This window comes from Dipodomys merriami, unplaced genomic scaffold, assembly GCF_024711535.1.
Source record: "Dipodomys merriami isolate MVZ:Mamm:240054 unplaced genomic scaffold, mDipMer1.0.p SCAF_233, whole genome shotgun sequence".
Lineage (NCBI taxonomy): Eukaryota > Metazoa > Chordata > Mammalia > Rodentia > Heteromyidae > Dipodomys > Dipodomys merriami.
Window position 1 is genome coordinate 733298 of NW_027203749.1, and position 18914 is coordinate 752211.

The 18914-nt window shown below is 47.4% G+C and overlaps 1 protein-coding gene across 6 annotated transcripts in view; it reads left to right on the forward strand.

Moving 5' to 3' along the window:
• Window positions 1–18914, forward strand: part of LOC138835348 (beta-citrylglutamate synthase B) — a 45869-nt gene that overhangs the window by 11623 nt on the left and 15332 nt on the right. For all 6 annotated transcript variants that reach the window (XR_011374558.1, XM_070033943.1, XM_070033944.1 and 3 more), the window contains exon 2: window positions 15627–15853. Coding sequence is in view for 5 of the 6 variants with exons in the window: in XM_070033943.1 (XP_069890044.1) it covers window positions 15679–15853 (175 nt within the window). In the remaining variant the exon portion in view is untranslated. The remainder of the gene's footprint in view (window positions 1–15626; window positions 15854–18914) is intronic.

An 18914-nucleotide genomic window follows, 5' to 3' on the forward strand; every position in this document is an offset into this window, starting at 1 on the left:
CAGATACACATACAAAGACAGACACACACAGACACAGACAGATACAGACACACACACAGACACACACAGACAGACAGACACAGACACACATACAAAGACAGACACACAGATACAGACACACAAGCAGACACAGACACACAGACACAGACACACACAGATACACATACAAAGACAGACAGACACACACAGGCAGACACACACACACAGATACACACAGACACACATACAAAGACAGACACACACACACAACCAGCCCCACGTCTTTGTGGAGTTCCCTTTGAACGCCTCACATCTGTGGGAAGTACCCCAGCTTGAGAGACACGAAAATAACATCCATTTCCCCCTCCCTTTTTTTAAAATTTTACTCGCTTGACTTTTTATTTATTCATTTTTTTGGGGGGGGGAGGACGTACTTAATTATTTACTATAACCATTAAAATTTCAGTGATATTTAAAGCGTTTCCCTCTCTCTGTCCCCCCCCCTTTGGAAATATCGGGTAACCAAAGGTCATTTCTTTTGTTCTTTCTTTAACACAGTTTATCACAAACAAATGGATTGTCTCCCCCCGCCAAAAAAAAAAAACCCAAAACAAAAAACTACTTTCCCGTAAGATACTCATTTGGAATAAAACATTGCAATTCTAATCCTGGCGATGGTGAGGAATATTTGTAGGTATCTTTGCATTTTTTCAAGTGTCGTAGTAACTATTAGGAAAGGAGTTGTTGGAACTATTGGAAGAAACTAAGTAGTTACAGTCTGTTATTTGTTAAGGAAGAAGGACGGGTTTGTTCTTGAAGTAATCTTGTTTCTGTCTTATTGCTATGAATTTCTTTCTTTCATGGCTTCTTGGCATTGATTTAATTTAGGCTACATGGCTGTTAATGTTTGTTTTCTCTTTCTCCCTGTTTTTCTTTTTCTTTTTCCCCTCCCTGATGTTACTGAGTCTTGAACTCAGGGACTAGGTACTGGCCCTTAGCTTTTTCTACCCAAGACTGGTGCTCTACCACTTGAGCCACACCTCCACTTCCAGCTTTCCCCTCCCCCCACCCCAGGTTCATTGGAGATAAAAGTCAAATGGACTTTCAAATTCTGGCAGGCTTTCTACCTGGATCCTCAGATCTCAGCCTCCTGAGTAGCTAGGATTACAGGCGGGAGCCACCGATCCCCACCCCTCTTCTTTGCTTACCTCCTCTCCTCTCCATCACCAAGTTAGAATCCTTCCCTCAGTGAAGAGTCCCGTTCCTCTGGCCTCCTTTCTGCTGTAAAGGGGTGTGTGTAACCTTTTGTCCATTGTTTGCAAGCTGTGATTCTATTTATCTTGGTTTATAGTGGAGATAACTTTTTCATTTTTTCCCATCTTTCAGTCCCTGTGGATATATTTAGTTCAGTAGCTGCATCTAGGAGTGAAGAGTCTGGTGATTCTCGCTCTTCCCCTTCCATTCAGCTTCTTTCTCTCCAGAAGAGGATACTGGAAAAAGCTCAGAAATCTTCACCCGTTTCTCAGCAGTGTGGGAAAGAAACACACTGAATTGAGCATTCTTTTTTTTTTTTGGCCAGTTCCTGGGGCTTGAACTCAGGGCCTGGGCGCTGTCCCTGAGCTGCTTTGGCCCAAGGCTGCCCCTCTACCCCGTAAACCACAGCACCACTTCTAGCTTTTTTCTGTGTATGTGGACCTGAGGAATCGAACCCAGGGCTTCATGCATGCTAGGCAAGCACTCTGTCACTAAACCACATTTCCAGCCCTGAATGGGCATTCTTAATTTTCTCTGATCATTGATCCAATACATACTGAGGCTCAGGCATAAATTTTGGGTGTATACAGGGACAAACTGTGTGTGTGCATGTGTTGCATCTGTATGTGCATATGCCAGTACCAGGACTTGAACTCAGGGCCTGGGCACTGTACCTTAGCTTTTGGCTCAAGACTGGCACTTTACCACTTGAGCCATAGCTCCATTTCTAGCTTTCTGTTGTTGTTGGCTAATTAGAGATAGTCTCAGACTTTCCTGTTCAGGACATCCTTGAACCACGATCCTCAGATCTAAGCCTCCTGAGTAGCTAAGGGATTACAGGTGTGAGCCAATCAGCACCCAGCAGACACATCTTTTTTAAATTCTTCCTTGGCCCGCCTTTCAGTTCTCCTGGGAACTGGCTTCGGGCTAACTCAACTAGATTTATTTCTCCAAATTCCTCTTTCTGTGAACAGAATGATGGATGGGTGGAGAGAAAGAAACAGGGCAGATAGAATTGTTCTAAATGTCGGGGAGCAGGTGTAGCTTTTTATCTGTCTTCTGGAAGGCAAGTATAAGCATGAATGGAAAATTGAGGGGGGTGGGAACTCTACCCCACATGTTTGTGAACTGAGAGAGAAACGAGATATAAAGTATAGAGGGGAAGTTCTTTTTTCTTTTTTGTATGATGCTTGCTGTCAGTTTTTGGAGGGGATATTTTGGAGATGTGAACTCTTAGACTCTTAGGTGATTTTTTTTTTTTTTTTTGGCCAAGAGTAGTTCACAAGTGACAGTATTAGGTCATAAGCATGAAAGAACTTTCAGAAATTCCAGTTAGTTACATTATTTTTAAATCCCAGGGGGAAAATTATAATGGGAGCTGTAAGATAGATAATGTTTTAAAATGTTACCTTGTAGCAGGGCACCAGTGGCTCATGCCTGTAATCCCAGCTACTCAGGAGGCTGCAGTCTGAGGATTGTGGTTAAAAGTGAGCCCTTGCAGGAAAGTTGGTGACATTTTTTTTGTTGTTGTTGGTCATGGGGCTTGAACTCTGGGCTTGGATGCCCTGCGCTCTTCAGTTCAAGGCAAGCGCTCTACCACTTGAGCCACAGCGCCACTTCTGGTTTTCTAGTTGGTAATTGGAGATCAGAGTCTCATGGACTTTTCTGCCTGGGCTGGCTTCGAACTGTGATCCTCAGATCTCAGCCTCCTCAGTAGCTAGGATTACAGGCGTGAGCTACTGGCGCCTGGTGGTTTGTGAGACTCTTGTCTCCAGTTAATCACCAAAATAACCAGAAGTGGTTCTGTGGCTCAAATGGTAGACCACTAGCTAGTCTTGAACACAAAAGCTCAGGGACAGTGCCCAGGCCCTGAGTTCAAGCCCCAGGACTGGCACACAGAAACATGCCTTTGTTCATTCTCTGTGCATTGCTTTAAGACATTGGTTAGATAGTTTAGGTGTAGATGCTGGGAAAATGGTCCTTCATTATTGGGGCATTTTCTTGCTTGTCATACTAAACATTGTTAAGAAATAATATACTACCTCCAAAAATATCTGTACACATGTATTTTAAATTCTTGTGCCATATGTGTGTTGTACGCTAGGATTGCAGACAAGGACTGATTTTTTTTTTCTGGCTTTATACTAACTAATGCCATGCTGTTATTTTTAATTTTCCACTCCCCTCTCCCCCCCTCAGTTTCCAATTTGGCTTAGAGGACAAAGCCACAAAGCTAGTTACCTCTCTTGGAAACAACTTCTATAGAACCCATCTGCTGACATCTTTTTTTTTTTCTTCTTAACTGCCATTTTCTTTCCTCCTCCTAACATGAGTGATTTTTCACATCATTGGGATGATAAAATGGCCTTAGATTGGTTGGTTGGTTGGTTTTTGCTGGGCTCGAACTCTGGGCCTGGGCTCTTTTGTTCAAGGCTAGCGCTCTACCACTTGAGCCACAGCTGTGGTTCGTTGGCGATAAGGACTCCCCTGCCCGGGCTGGCTTTGAACTTTGATCCTCAGATCTCAAGCCTCCTGAGTAGCTGGGATTACAGGCATGAGCCACCAGTGCCAGACTTCTATTTAGATCTACAGGGGATGTCTGGTATTTAATCCTGATTTGTCACAGTCTACTCTTCCTTTAGCTTGTCAGTGTGGCTTGTGTTTTGTGTTGCGACTGGGAATAGCAGCAAAGACTAGAGCAGGTACACGTTCTGTTTTCATAGAGTTTTTGGTCTACTTTTATCACTGCTTTTTTTGTTGTTGTTTGAAACTGGAACACTTCATCTGACACTTGAGCTCAGTGGCTGGTGCTCTACCACCTGAGCCACGCCTCCAGCCCTAGGCTGTCAATCCGTTTCTCCCAGCAGTGTCTGGAGGAGGGAAAAAAAGTCCCACGAGATGTGTACCAACTTGTGAATCAGTCCTTTGGGTAAGCAAAATCCATGGTTGTCAGACTCAAACATGAGCTTGTAATGTTCCTTTTTTTTGCTTTTTTTTTTGTCAGTCTTGGGGCCTGAACTCTGGGCCTGGGTGTTGTCCCTCAGCTCTTCAGTTCAAGGCTGGCGATCTACCACTTGAGCCACAGCACCACATTTTTTTGCTTCTGTGGTGCTGAGGACTCGAACCCAGGGCCTCATGCATGCGAGGCAAGCGCTCTACCACTGAGCCACCTTCCCAGCCCCTAATGTTCCATTTCTTTCTGGCTCAGTGTCATGCTCTTTCAGATTTTGGCAGAAGGTCTTAAGTACAACCCGGCATTGCTCTGTAAGATCAAACAGCGCTCGACTCTGCTCTCCCACTTGGGCAAATATTTAGTTGGTACTTTGGGCCACATTTGGTATTTCAGCAAAAACTACATCTTGAAAGTTCTTATTTGGCTAGGTGCTGGCGACTGAAGCCTATCCCAGCTACTCAGGAGGCTGAGACCGGAGGATCACACTTCAAAGCCATCCTAGACAGGAAAGTCTGTGAGACTTGTTTTGGTGTTTTTTGCTGGTCCTGGGGCTTGAACTCTAGGCCTGGTCAATGTTCCTAAGCTGCTTTTGCTCAAGGCGAGCGCTCTACCACTTGAGCCACAGCGCCACCTCTGGCTTTTTTGGGAGTAGATTTTTGGAGTTAAAGAGTCTCAGGGACTTTCTGGCTTCAAACCAGGATCCTCACATCTCAGCCTCCTGAGTAATTAGGATTACAGGCGTGAGCCACTGGTGCCCGGCTGTGATTCTTATCTCCAGTAAACTGCCAAAAAAAGCCAGAAGTGGTGCTGTGGCTCAAGTGGTAGAGCGCTCGTGTTAAGCAAAAGCGCTTAGTGTGGTCCAGAGTCATTTTGTCATATTTCCTCCATGAATAGGAGCACTGTACATTCTGTTTGAATTTCAGAGAATTCCCAGCCAGTGTTTTAAAAACTAATATTTGAAGGTATTGTCTATTATAGACAATTTGGGGGAATTTAGGAACTAAGCAACATGTGTTTTGGGGAAAAAGCAACCGTTTTTTTAATCTGCTTTGAAGTGTGTAAAAATGTGCAGTGAACAGGATTTTTTTTTCTCTTTTACGATTCTTATTGTGAGAAAATACACCACATCACCATTACAGTCATTTTTAGGTGTGAAATTCAGGGGCATTAAGTACATTTATGTTGTATAAGCCTCTATTTCTAAAACTCTTGTGGGTCTTGTGAAATGGGACCACTTACCCATTGAACAATAAATCTCCATTTCCCCAAGCATCTGCCAACCACCAGACTACCACTTTTTCCTTTTCCTCCTCCTCCTCTTCCTCTTCCTCCTCTGTTGCTCTTCCCCCCTCCCCCCTTCTTTCTTTTCTTTCAGTTTGTTGTAGGGCTTGAACTCTGGGCCTGAACGCCATCCCTGAGCTCTTTTTACTCTACCACTTTGAAACACAGGTTTGGGTGGTTCATTGGAGATCAGAGTCTCATGGACTTTTCTGCCCTGGCTGGCCTTGAACTGCGATCCTCAGATTTCAGCCTCCTGAGCAGCTGAGATGATAGTTGTGAGCCACCGCGCTCGGCTGCTCTTGTGGGTATTTGGTTGTGTTTTGAGGTTAGGTCAGGCCTTGTAACCCAGGCTGGCTTGAGATGGAAGATGAAGCCATCGTGATTTTGGATTGGCATCTCTTTAACATGTGATGTTAAATTTCTTACCCATTACGTTTTTATTCTCTTTAAGTAGTTGTAAAAAAAAAAGGGGAGGGGCTCAATTTATTAGTACCATGCATCTTGATATCCATTTTACTATCAAAATCTTCTCATTTCTATGTACACTAACATCCTTTTTTTATTTTATTTTAACCTTGTGGTATCTTTAGATTCTGTGTATCGTAGGTGCTTGAATAGTAAATAGTTACATAACTGAATAGTCTTGTATTCTTAATGGTTTCCATATCTGTTTATTTAGTCTGGGCCCCGGGGCTGGAATTCAGTATCTGACGCTTTCTCTCACTGTCTGGTGCTCTTCCGCCTGAACCACGCTTTCAGCCCCTGGCTTTTATATTTTTATCTGACCTGGAGTTGTGACTAATTCTTGACTTAGCACAGTTGGCTAACGTCTTGGTTTTGTGGTTGTTTGTAGTTGTGGGGCTTTAAGCTCGGGGCCTGGGCGCTGTCCCCTGAGCTCTGTTGCTCAAGGCTTTTCTGTCCAGACTGGCCTCGAACTGCGATCCTCAGCAGTCAGCCTCCTGAGTAGCTGGAGAGCAGGCGTGAGCCACTGGCGCCTGGCTTGGACCTCTTGCTCCCTCCTGCCCCAGGTGTGTGGGATGGCTGGGATTAGGCTCAACCATGGGTAACAAAGAATGGCTAAGTGTGGATTGGTTTCTCTCTGATTTTAGGGTACCTGCCGCTCAGCTGCGTCGCCCCTGGCTCTGACCTGCGAACTCGGCTTGTTAGAGCTTACTCAATCTCAGCTGGGTTGCGGGCCTAGGCTAAAAGAAAAGCCAAGGGAGCGCCTATCTCTGAAGCCTCGCTTCTGGAAGTTTCGATCTCTTAGCTGACCACATCTAGCTGCAAGAGATTCAGTGGCATTAGGGTACGAATGGACCCATGAGCAACGAAGTGGTAGAAAGGGCTGGGCAGGTGGCTCAGTGGTAGAGCGCGCGCCCAGCAGGCATGAAGCCCTGGGTTCGAGTCCTCACTACCACAGAGAGCAGAAAAAAGCCGGAAGTGGCGCTGTGGCTCAAGTGGTTAGGGCACCAGCCTTGAGCCAAAGAAGCTCAGGGACAGCGCCCAGGCCTTGAGTTCAAGCCCCAGAAAAAACAGAAGTGCTAGAAAATGCTTTTCAGGAGATAGATGGGTGTCGGCCTGCATCACAGAAAGCTGTGGATTCGGGAGTCGCTGCGACTGTCACTAATTGTGACTTGAGTCCCCCATCCTGTCAGGACGCTTCTTGGCTAGAGACAGGCAGAGCGGCTTCTGAGCGCCGACAGGAATCACATGGTGCTTGCTTCGGGCACCCCTCAACCTGTGAGTGTCTCCTCTTCACCCCACTTTCCTTTGGCCTTCAGCGTGTGGTAGGAAAGTAGAGAGCAAAGCAAAGCCTCGTTCTGGCTGGCTGCAGTGGCATCTGTTTAAAATGCTGACGTTTGCCTGCGTTCTGCACATCATTTCGATGATAATGATGATTTTTTTCTTCTTCTGTGTGCGCTAGATTGGGGGGCTTCAATTCTTGGTCTGAGGACATCTCTTGGAGCTTGTTGGCGATAAGAGTCTCGTGGACTTTTACTGCCTGGGCTGGCTTTGAACTTAATTCCTCAGGTATCAGTCTCCTGAGTGGCTGGGATTACAGGCGTGAGCCACAGGTGCTTGGCCTCTATGTCGATTGAGAAAATGTATGTGGAAAGCATCTTGTCATGTAAACACACCTGTGTGTATTCTGAATTTGTCCTGTTCTCTGTGAAGAGGTGACCAGAGTAGACTGTGTGTGTGTGAGTGTGTGTGTGTGTGTGTGTGTGTGTGTGTGTGTGTGTGTGTCCCCTTGCAGTAACTCCAGTACTTTGTTTTTGTCTATACTGGGGCTTGAACTCTGGGTTTGGGCGCTGTCTCTGAGCTTTTTTGCTCAAGGTTTAAGCTCTACCACTTAAGCCACAGTGCCACTTCCGGTATATTGGAGATAAGAGTTCCACAGACTTTCTTGCCCAGGCTGGCTTCGAACTGCGGTCTTCAGATCTCAGCCTCCTGAGTAGCTAGGATGACAGATGTGAGCCACTGGCACCTGGCTCAGTTCCAGTCTTTTGATAGAGGTACTATCTTGACTTTGGATAGGAGAAAAAGATATATATATATATATAGATATATGTATATATCTATATCTATCTATATAAAGATATATATCTATATCTGTAGATAGATATAGATCTATTTATATGTGTATCTATATGCTTGTGGTCATGCTCCTGGTACGAAGTATAGGCCAGGAATAGTTCCTCTTGAGAGGGATCCTAAGTTCAAACCCAATAATAAATTTAACACTCCCATCCCTAAGAAGAGAATAGGAATGAGAACTTTGGGAAGTGAAATGCGCACTGTTTTTGTGGTGTCTTGTTGAATACCGAGAGGAACCTTTGCTGAGCACCCTTGATTTCTGCCTGTGCTCCAGTCTTTAATCTTTGATCCGTGTCAGCTTGCCTCGTAGTTCTACAATAGTCAGTCTTCTTGATTTAAATCACGGTGGTTAGTACAGTGGCGTTTAAACCCCTAAGAATGACATTATTTTCAGTGATAAGATTATATAGGAGTTCTTTCCACTTAAAAGGGACCTTCAGGGCTGGGCAGGTGGCTCAGTGGTAGAGCGCTTGCCTTGCATGCATGAGGCCCTGGGTTCAATTCCCCAGCACCACATAAGCAGAAAAAGCCAGAAGTGGCGCTGTGGCTCAAGTGGTAGAGCGCCAGCCTTGAGCTGAAGAGCTGAGGGACAGTGCCCAGGCCCAGAGTTCAGGCCCCACGACTGACAGAGAGAGAGAGAGAGAGAGAGAGAGAGAGAGAGAGAGAGAGAGAGAGAGAGAGAGAGAGAGAGACCTTCAAGGTTATGTATTGATGAACATTATTAGCAGGTGATACCTGAGCTCACCGTCTATAATTTGCTTTTTTCCGAGACTCTTCCCTGAGAATTTCATCTAATTAGTAATTTCTGTTCCTTTTAGAGTTGCAGACCCTCTCCAAGAGGGGTTTTCTTCCTTTCTTTACTTTTTTTGGGGGGGAGGGACGGGGCAGGGAGGCTTGCTGGTTCTAAGGATTGAACTCAGGGCCTTGGCACTGTCCCTGAGCTTATTTTTTTGTCCATTGTGGGACTTGAACTCTGGGCCTGGGCGCTGTCCCTCAGCTCTTCAGCTCAAGGCGAGCGCTCTACCACTTGAGCCACAGCGCCACTTCCAGTTTTCTGGTGGTTTGTTGGCGATCAGAGTCTCATGGATTTTCCTGCCTGGGCTGGTTTTGAACCGTGATCCTCAGATCTCAGCCTCCTGAGTAGCTGGGATGACAGGCGTGAGCCACCGGTGCCCAGCTTTCCCTGAACTTTTTTTGCACAAGGCTAATTCTATACTAATGCTCTATCACTTGCTACAGCTGTGTGTGTGTGTGTGTGTGTGTGTGTGTGTGTGTGTGTGTGTGTGTGTCTCGGGGGTGGGGGGTGTTAATTGGAGATAAGAGTCTTGCAGAAGTTCCTGCCTGGTCTGGGTTCAAATTATGATCCTTTAAATCACAGCCTCCTGAGCAGCTAGGATTGCAGGTGTGAACCATGACTCCCAGCATCTCTTCTACCATTCATACATCACTTGCTCAGATCTGCACTTTTTTTTTTCTTAATTGTTTTTTGTTTTGTTTTGTGATACTGAAGGTTGAATCTAGGAGCTTGTTGGGAATGTGAGTGTACTTTCTCCCACTAAGGTGTACCTGGGCTAGAACTATATTTCATGCAGACTTTTTGTTGTTGTTGGTGGTGGTCGTGGGGCTTGAACTCTGGGCCTGGGCGCTGTCCCTCAGCTCTTCAGTTCAAGACTAGCATTCTACCACTTGAGCCACAGCGCCACTTCTGGCTTTTTCTGCTTATGTGGTGCTGGGGAATCGAACCCAGGGCCTCATGCATGCAAGGCAAGCGCTCTACCACTGAGCCACCTTCCCAGCCCTTGATAGAGACTTCGATGCAACGGAAATAGTAAACATTTATATATATACCAACTTTGGTTTTTACTTGCAGATTAAAAAGAATTGCAGCCAGGTGTGGGTAGCTTACCCCTATAATCCCAGCTACTCAGGAGGCTGAGGTCTGAGGATCACAATTCAAAGCTAGCCCAGATAGGAAAGTCTGTGAGATTCTTATCTCGAGTTAATTCCCCCAAAAGCCAGAAGTGTTGCTGTGGCTCAAAGTATCAGAGCACTAGCCTTGAGCACGAAAGCTCAGGGACAGCGCCCAGACCCTGAGTTCAAGCCCCAGGACCACCAGCAGCAGCGTGCGCACGGGCGCATGCGCACACATCCACACACGCACACTAAGAATTACACACATTTGGATCCATTGAGATCTTTGGCTAAGACCTAAAGTGTTAATGTTCAAAGGTTAAATCTTACCAAGTATAGTCATAGGCCAGTGGTATGATTTGGAGGGAGATTATTGAGATTTAGAACTTCTGACATTTAGGCTATGCTACTGAAAGGTGCTTTTATTTTTGGGGGGGGCAATGGTTAATCACATCTGAAATTCTGGGCTTCGTGCATGCTAGGCATGTACACTACCACTAAGCCACCTTCCTAGCACTATTTAACAGTTTTTAAGAGGGGAAAAAAAAATACAGCTGTAGGCCAGACCCTGGTGGCTCCCAACTATAATTCTGGTTCCTCAGGAGGCTGAGGTCTGAGGATCATGGTTCAAGGCTAGTCAATTCAGGAAAGCCCAAGAGACTCTTGCCTCCAGGTTAACCACCCAAAAAAAAGCCGGAACTCAAGTGGTGGAGCACTAGCCTTGCGCAAAACAGCTAAGGGACAATGCCCAGGGTCCTAAGTTTAAGCCCCAAACCTGGCACAGAAAATACAAAAAGAATGACCCTCTAGCCTAATGCTGGGGGCTCACATCTGTAATCCTAGCTATTCAACAGGCTAGAGTTGAGATTCAAGGCTAGAATACGCAGGAAAGTTCCCTAGACTCCCTCTCCAAAATAGCCAGCAAAAAGCAGGGCTGGAGCTATGACTGAAGTGGTAGAGCACCAGCATCACCAGCAGTGAATCCCTGAATTCAAACTCCAGCACCATCCCCTTCACGCCCCCCTCCCCCCACCAACAGCGACCAGACCCCGAATGCCCTGAGCTAGGTATGGTTGTGCACACCTAGAATCCCAGCACTCTGAAGGCTAAGGCGATTTTGAGTTCAAGGTCAGGCTGGACTATTTAGCAAGATCTTGTCTCAATCCCAATGATCATTGCCGTGAGCATGATGTACAAGAGAGGCGAAAACTCAAACACACACATTTGCTAGTCTCCCCCAAGCCACCAAGTCCACCCAAGTGGACTGAGTTCAAGCCCCAGGACTGGCACAAATAACAAAGTGTAGGAGAGCAGTTGGTCTAGGTTATAGGCAAAGGAAGGCTTGCATTTGTGAATCTTGTAGCCCAGGGTGGGGGTGGGGGTGGGGGCTGAGGGTTGGGGGGGTTGGGGGAGGGGATGCAGTACGGATCGTGTGGATGGCTAGTTTTCTTGCTCCACCTTTACCCATTTGGATTCGAGTTCATCCTTATCTGAAATATAACATTTCCCCTGTCCTCAAAGTAAGAGATGTCACTCTGTGACCCCAGGATTGTTCTAGAACTGGTGATCTGCCCTCCCCCCCATCTCGTGGGGGCTGGGATTGCAGGCTGGCATGTTGCCACACAGAGCTGATACTTCTTTCTTCTGATGGCTTTGGGGTTTGAATGGGAGCAAGCCCCCAGCCTCTTTTCTATGTTGTACTGGGTATGTTACTCTTTTGAAGAAAGGACTTCACAAGAACATTTGGTGTGCCCCCGGCATCCTTGGTCTTTATTTCTTTACCCTGTGTTGTGATGCAGATCTTTCCTTGTTTTGTCTATCATTCCGTGGGCCACCGATTGACAGATACATTTAGAAACTGTAAACTTTCTTGGTGTAGTTGACCTTTCACGTGGTTTATAGCAAGGAAATCTGAACTGATAAGGAACAGATACTAAGCTTTAGATCTCCGAATGTTTACTGGAAGTGACTTGAAAGGTAGAAAAGGAACTTAATCTCTTGGTTGGGCTCATATGCAAATGACAATTCAAGGAACTATCTTTTAAAATATCTTAAAAAATGACCGGTGCTCGGCACACTCTTGGCCCTGAGTTCAAACCCCCTACCACCTGCTCTGCGCCCCCCAGAAAAAGACTCTAGCGCTGGTGTGTGGTGGTGTACGTGTAATTCCAGTCCTTTACGGGGACGGAGGCAAGGAGGCTCTGGTTTTGAGGCCAGCCTGGGCTAAATAGCTGATCCTTTCCAAAAGCAAAAGTCTTGGGAATCCTAAGCTTTAAGCCCTGAGGTTAAGTGTTCATTTCTTGTTGTCAACTTGTTTTTTCTTCCCGAAATGTGAGGGCACGGAACCCCAATGTTACGATGTCTCCTTGGTGGACAGGAAGAGCAAGTTGAGCACAATCTCCACCGAAAAGGCAAAGCATTAGTGGCTGGGCACGGTGGCACATGCCTGTAATCTCAGCTCTTTAGGAGGCTGAGATCTGAGGACAGTGGTTCAAAGCCAGTCCAGGCAGGAAAGTCCGGGAGACCGTTATCTCCAGCGAGTCACCAGAAAGCCGGAAGTGGTATTGTGGCTCAAGGGGTAGAGCGCCGGCCTTGAGCTGAAGAGCTGCGGGACAGCGCCCAGGCCCAGAGTTCAGGCCCCACGACCACCACCACGAAGAACAAAAATATGTTCCAAATGACCAAAGGTACCTTGGAAGGTTGGAGACCCAGGAGATTCCCATCAAGAGCCAAGGCCTCCGTGGAAGATCAAAGGCAGAATGTTTCAAATATGAGTAGATACATTTTCTCCCCTGTTCAGTAGAACCCTGGGTGTGACCCCCCCAAGGCCATTGACTCCACCCCTGTGAGCCCCACATTTTTCAGATAAGGTTTTCTTGTCCCCTGCTGGCCTGGGGCAGCTCTCCTCCTCCATAATACCTCCCACGAAGCTGGCATTACAGGCGTGCGTCACCGAGCCGGGCACGCACTACAAACATGCTTCCAGGGCATTTTTACCATTCTCCCTCAGGGAGTAAAGGGTGTGCTGGCTCAGGCCCCATGCAGGGACCTTTTGTGGGACTGCCAGGGCCAGCGTGACCCCAGCCTGTCTTCCTAGGGGGTACTGAGGGTGCTCTGGAGGCCTTTGCTGTGGGAACCCACAGGAAAGAGAACACACAAGCCCATTGGGAAGCATCTGGCCTGCTGGCTCAGATCATGATGGCGATGCAGGTCTGCGTGTACCTTTCCCACACCCCGGGAGGAAGATGGAAATCAACAGCAGCGTCGTCCGATAAAAGAAAATGATCAAAGACATTCTGCTGGCCGGCCCCCTGCCGTAGTGCACGCCTGTAATGCCCGACACGGGGGCAGGAGCTGGAGTTGGAGGCCCGGCTGACCTACTTAGCATGTACAAGTACACATGCAAGAAATTAAGGCAGAAGAGACCCAAGTTTATAACTTCTAAGGTGCACAGACTACTTTGCTAGGCAGGATTTTGTATGTATGTCATTTTTAATCAGTCTAGTGGTGAGCTTCTAAGATGCAAAAAACAACATTTATTTTTGGTTGGTCCTGGGGCTTGAACTCAGGGCCTGGGCACTGTCCCTGAGCTTTTGTGCTCAAGGCTAGCACTCTACCACGTGAGCCACAGCGCCACTTCCGGCTTTTTCTCTGTCTGTGGTACTGAGGAATCGAACCCAGGGCTTCATGCATGCGAGGCGAGCACTCTACCACTGAGCCACCTGCCCAGCCCCTGAGATGTAAATCTTATACACAGTATGCACAATAGCATAGAGAATGCAAGTTACAATCTAGAAACGATCCACAGGACAGCTTCGTGTTACTACTGGGCTATTGTGTTGTCAGCCGTGTCCCTTCCCAGCATTCACTTCACTTGGGGGGGGCCAGGAAGAGGGGGCTGCAGAGTGACGTCAGTCTAAGGCCGGCCAGAGTTAGAGTGTGCCCCATCTCAGGAGATCTGTATGTGCTGTCCGAGCAGATCTTCCTTCTCTTTAGTCTTTAATGCAGTGTGACAAGTGTCTTACCCGAGCATTTGAACTTGTATTCAATGTGAGCAATCTGCGTGGTGGACAGTGTGCAGAGTGAGTGTGGTGGTTCAATGAAGACCCCCCACATTTTTCTATGCACCCCCTTTTCCTCCCCCCACCCCTCCATGACCCTCTGGATAGTTGGGGGAAAAAATGATTGTTTTCAGTTGTGGGACTTGAACTCAGGACTTGGCACTCTGCCGCTTGAATCACAACTCCACTGCTGGTTTTTAGTGGTTTCATTGGCAAGAAGAGTCTCACAGACTGTCCTGCCCGGGCTGGCTTTGAACTGTGATCCTCAGATCTCAGCCTCCTCCTGAGAAGCAGGGAATATAGGTGTGGGCCACCAGCGTCTGGCTCAAGTTGCAATTTGGTGGGGTTTGATTTTTTAAAACCCCAGCACACCTCAGGCAGACTGCTCGCAGCTATTGTCGAGATCATGATTCATACTCAAAAGTAGCACTCGTATCTTTGCACATTCTAGCAAACAGCTTACACTGTCTATTTAGAGGTGTGTAAACAGTGAGTAACTGCTTTCCTCCGCTTGAGCCATGCTGAACGCGCTAGTGAATGAACCCGCAACACTTACTTTCATTACTTGAGATCGTTTTGGTCCATTCTCCAATTATATATTTTGATTCAAAGTCTTCTATACATAATGGCAGCATTTGGCTAGTTACAGTAGCTCACACCTGTAATCCCGGCTACTTGGGAGTGGGGTGAGGATCAGGACAACTGCCAATTAACAAAACAAACACCAAACTCAGTGGCTCACACCTATAATCCCAGCTACTTTGGAGGCTGAGATCTGAGGATCACGGTTCCAAACCAGCTCAGGCAGGAAAGTCCATGAGACTCTTAACTTCCAATGAGCCACCAAAAAGCCACAAGTGGAGCTGTGGTTCGAGTGGTAGAGACCCAGCCTTGAGCAACAAAAGCTTATGGTCAGTGCTTAGATCCTGAGTTCAAACACTAGTACTAGCACCCAAAAACACCCCCCCCCCCAATCCAGACTCACACAGTTGACAGAATGAACTTAATTAGGACGCGTAGTGCTGGGAAATGGAGGGTCTCATTCAATATTTGGGATCTCATGGAAAGGAGGAAATAAAATGGAGAGCTAATTCCTAGATAGTATTTATTTTGTCGGTCGTGGGGCTTGAGCTCTGGGCCTGGGCGCTGTCCCTGAGCGCTTCAGCTCCAGGCTGGCGCTCTACCACTTGAGCCACAACACCACTTCCGGTTTTCTGGTGGTTTATTGGAGATCAGAGTCTCACAGACTTTTCCTGCCCAGGCTGGCTTTGAACCCGGATCCTCCGATCTCGGCCTCCTGAGGAGCTAGGATGACAGGCGGGAGCCACCCATGCCCAGCCCACTTCCAGTCTTTGATTGGTTAACTGGCGAGAAGAGTCTCACAGAGACTTTCCGGCCTGAGCTGGCCTTCAACCTCGATCCTCAGATCTCAGCCTCCTGACTATCTAGGATGCCAGGCGGGAGCCACTGTGCGGGGGCCCTAGACAGAATGAATATGGGGGCTCCATAAAGAGACACAGTGCTGCCAGCCGCCCTGCCCGGCCTTGTGCGGTTGGCACACTCAACGTACGCATCTCTTCTCCTTCTAGATAAAGGCTTGACTTGGAGCGAGGAGGAGCGAATCCAGGAGGCACGATCAAGATGTGCAGCGCCATGGCCGCCAAGTTGTGGTTTCTGACCGACCGGCGCATCCGGGAGGACTATCCCCAGAAAGAGATCCTGCGTGCGCTCAAGGCCAAGTGCTGTGAGGAGGAGCTAGACTTCCGGGCGGTGGTGATGGACGAGGTGGTGCTAACCGTGGAACAGGGAAATCTGGGTAAGTCGTGGCCAGCCAGGAGCGGCATGTGCACCCGGAGTGGTAGGCCTGTGCCACCGGGCGATGGCGCTCTCTCCTTGCTAAGTATCAGAAGAGGGGCTCTGTTGGTACCCTGTGGGAAATCCTTGGGAGGGAAATGTAAAGATGCCTTTGTAGCCCAGCGCCGTAGCTCACGCCTGTAATCCCAGCAACTCAGGAGGCTGAGATCTGAGGATCGAGGTTCAAAGCCAGCCCGGGTAGCAACCAAATGTTGGGTACAATAGGCTGAACAGATCCTTTAACTTGGCAGGGAAGTAGCCAGCCCTTTCTCGGGCCGAAGGTGTGGGTGCTCACTGGACTTCATTCCTGAGCGCCCCCGCTCCCCCCTTTTGCTGTTTCTGATGACAAGTGAATTTTCACGGCTGGCTTCATTGCCAGTGACAATCATTTCTCCACTTTGTTTCTGTAGACTTTTTCTCTGCCATTTGTGTAGCCATGGCTATTTTATGGGGAAAGAAAATATAATAATTCACATGCATATAATATAGATACGGTTTTTGTTTTTGTTGTTGTTGTTTTTGTGCTGTTCCTGGGACTTGAACTCATGGCCTGGCCACGGTCCCTGAGCTTTTGCGCTCAAGGCTAGAACTAAACCTCTTGAAACCATAGCTACACTTGCAGTTTTTTGGTGTTTTGGAGAATAGTGTCTCACAGACACTTTTCCTGCCCTGGCTGGCTTTGAACCACGATCCTCAGATCTCAGCCTCCTGAGGAGCTGGGATTCCAGGCGGGAGCTACTAACTGGTACCTAGTGCAATTTTTTTTTTTGTTAGTTGTGGGTCTTGAACTCAGGGCCTGGGCACTGTCCCTGTGTTATTGTTGCTGTTATTATTATTAATTATATGTATATTTTTTGCCGATGTGGTACTGAGGAATTGAACCCAGGACCTCATGCATGCTAGGCAAGCACTGTACCACTGAGCCACATTTCCCGCCCCTAGATTCTGTAGGTTTTGGAAAAGAACCAGTTAATCATTATATTGAATGAAAGATGGTTGGGAAACAAAGGCCACAATGCTATTGCCTGTTTGTGTGCTTTCTGTGGGGGTCTTTCTCTCTCTCTTTCTCTCTTTCTCTCTCTCTCTCTCTCCCCCTCCTTCCCTCCCTCCCTTCCTTCCTGTCTGTCTGTCTCTCTTTCTTTCATTTATTTTATTATTATTATTGTTGTTGTTGTTGTTGGTTGTGGGGCTTGAACTCTGGGCCTGGGCGCTGTCCCTGTGGTCTTCAGCTCAAGGCGAGCGCTCTACCACTTGAGCCACTTCGGGTTTTCTGGTGGTTCACTGGAGATCAGAGTCTCACAGACTTTCTTGCCCAGGCTGGCTTTGAACCATGATCCTCAGATCCCAGCCTCCTGAGTAGCTGGGATTACAGGCGTGAGCCACCAGCGCCCGGCCTTCTCCCCTCTTTAAATTGCAACGTGGCAGAGCTGGGCAGTAATGAGGGGTTTGCTGTCTCCCTTTGTTCTCTCTAGGACTGATGGGAAAGAAGGGAATTTTTTTGGCTTTCTCATTCCCCAGATAGCACATATGCATCCCTTCTGAGATAAAAATTTCTTTTGCCTGTGCTTAGATAAGACTCAAAACATATTCAGAAATTGCAAAAGCAAACCGTCACTCACGGCGTTAGGAAATGAAATACATCTGGTTAAGGAGCAGGCACACAAATGAGCAAGTCAGGCTTTCACATGATCAGCACTTCCTTACACTCGTCTTGCTCTTTGTGGCTTTGTAGTTAGCGTACGAGTTCTTCTTAGTCACCCATCATAAGGAGTTTGAAAAGTTTTATGTCACTTTTGAGATTTATCTCCCTCTTGGTAGCACAGATCTCTATTTTCACTGTTTTCAAAACCACGAGAGACCCTGTAATACGTGTTACACATGGGAGGCAGATCCTTGTTCCATGCGCCTGCTGTGCTGGTGGAGATGCTGTGTGTGTGCGTGTGTGTGTGTGTGTGCGTGTGTGTGTGTGTGTGTGTCTTGAGTTTAGGGCCTGGGCACTTTTTGTTCAAGGCTAGTGCTCTACCATTTAAAGCCACAATTCCGCTTCTGGCTTTTTGGTGGTTCATTGGCAATACGAGCCTCACCAACATCCTGCCTGGGCTGGCTTTGGATCTCCATCCTCAGATCTCAAGTCTTCTGAGTAGCTTGGGTCGCAGGCAGCAGCCACTGGTATCTGGCTGCTTGCTTGCTTGCTTGCTTGCTTGCTTGCTTGCTTGCTTGCTTGCGGCCTGCCTGCCTGCCTGCCTGCCTGCCTGCCTGCCTGCCTGCCTGCCTGCCTGCCTTCCTTCCTTCCTTCCTTCCTTCCTTCCTTCCTTCCTTCCTTCCTTCCGACTTGATTTTATTTTTCTGTGTGGCAAATGCCAGTTTTGGGGAGAAGGTAGAAGAAATCATTGTCAAGTAATAGAGCAGTTTTCTGGGCTTTTCTGTGACTACTATAGACTTTTTAAAAAATCAGTCGTAGTGCTTGAACTCAGAGACTGGGCACTGTCCCTGTGTTCTTTTGCCCTCTACCACTTTGAGCCATAGTTCCACTTCCTGTATTTAGGTGGTTGATTGGAGATACGAGTCTCCTGGCCTTTCCTGTCCAGGCAGGCTTTGAACCAGGATCCTCAGATCTCAGCCTCCCGAGTAGCTAGGATTACAAGCCACCAGCACCAGCTTACAACAGACCTATAAATATAAATATAAATATATCTATATAATGTATATATATGCATGCATAGGTTATTGTTACTGTAAAGGTCATGTACAGAGGGCTCACAGTGATATATATAAGTCAGGTAATAAGTACATTTCATTTTGAACAGTGTCCCCCCTCCCCTTTTTCCCTGCCATCCCCAACCACAGGTTGTGGAGTTCATTTTCAGCGTAGTGTCTAGTGATTACCCCTGCTGCATTCATTCACCCTTTCCCTCCTTTTCTGTGCGGGCCCCCCCCCCCCCCCCGCCATCCCAAAGGCAACTAAACGTACAAATAAGACAAAAGGTAAAGAAACAAAAAAAAAAAAACAGCAACAAAGAAAA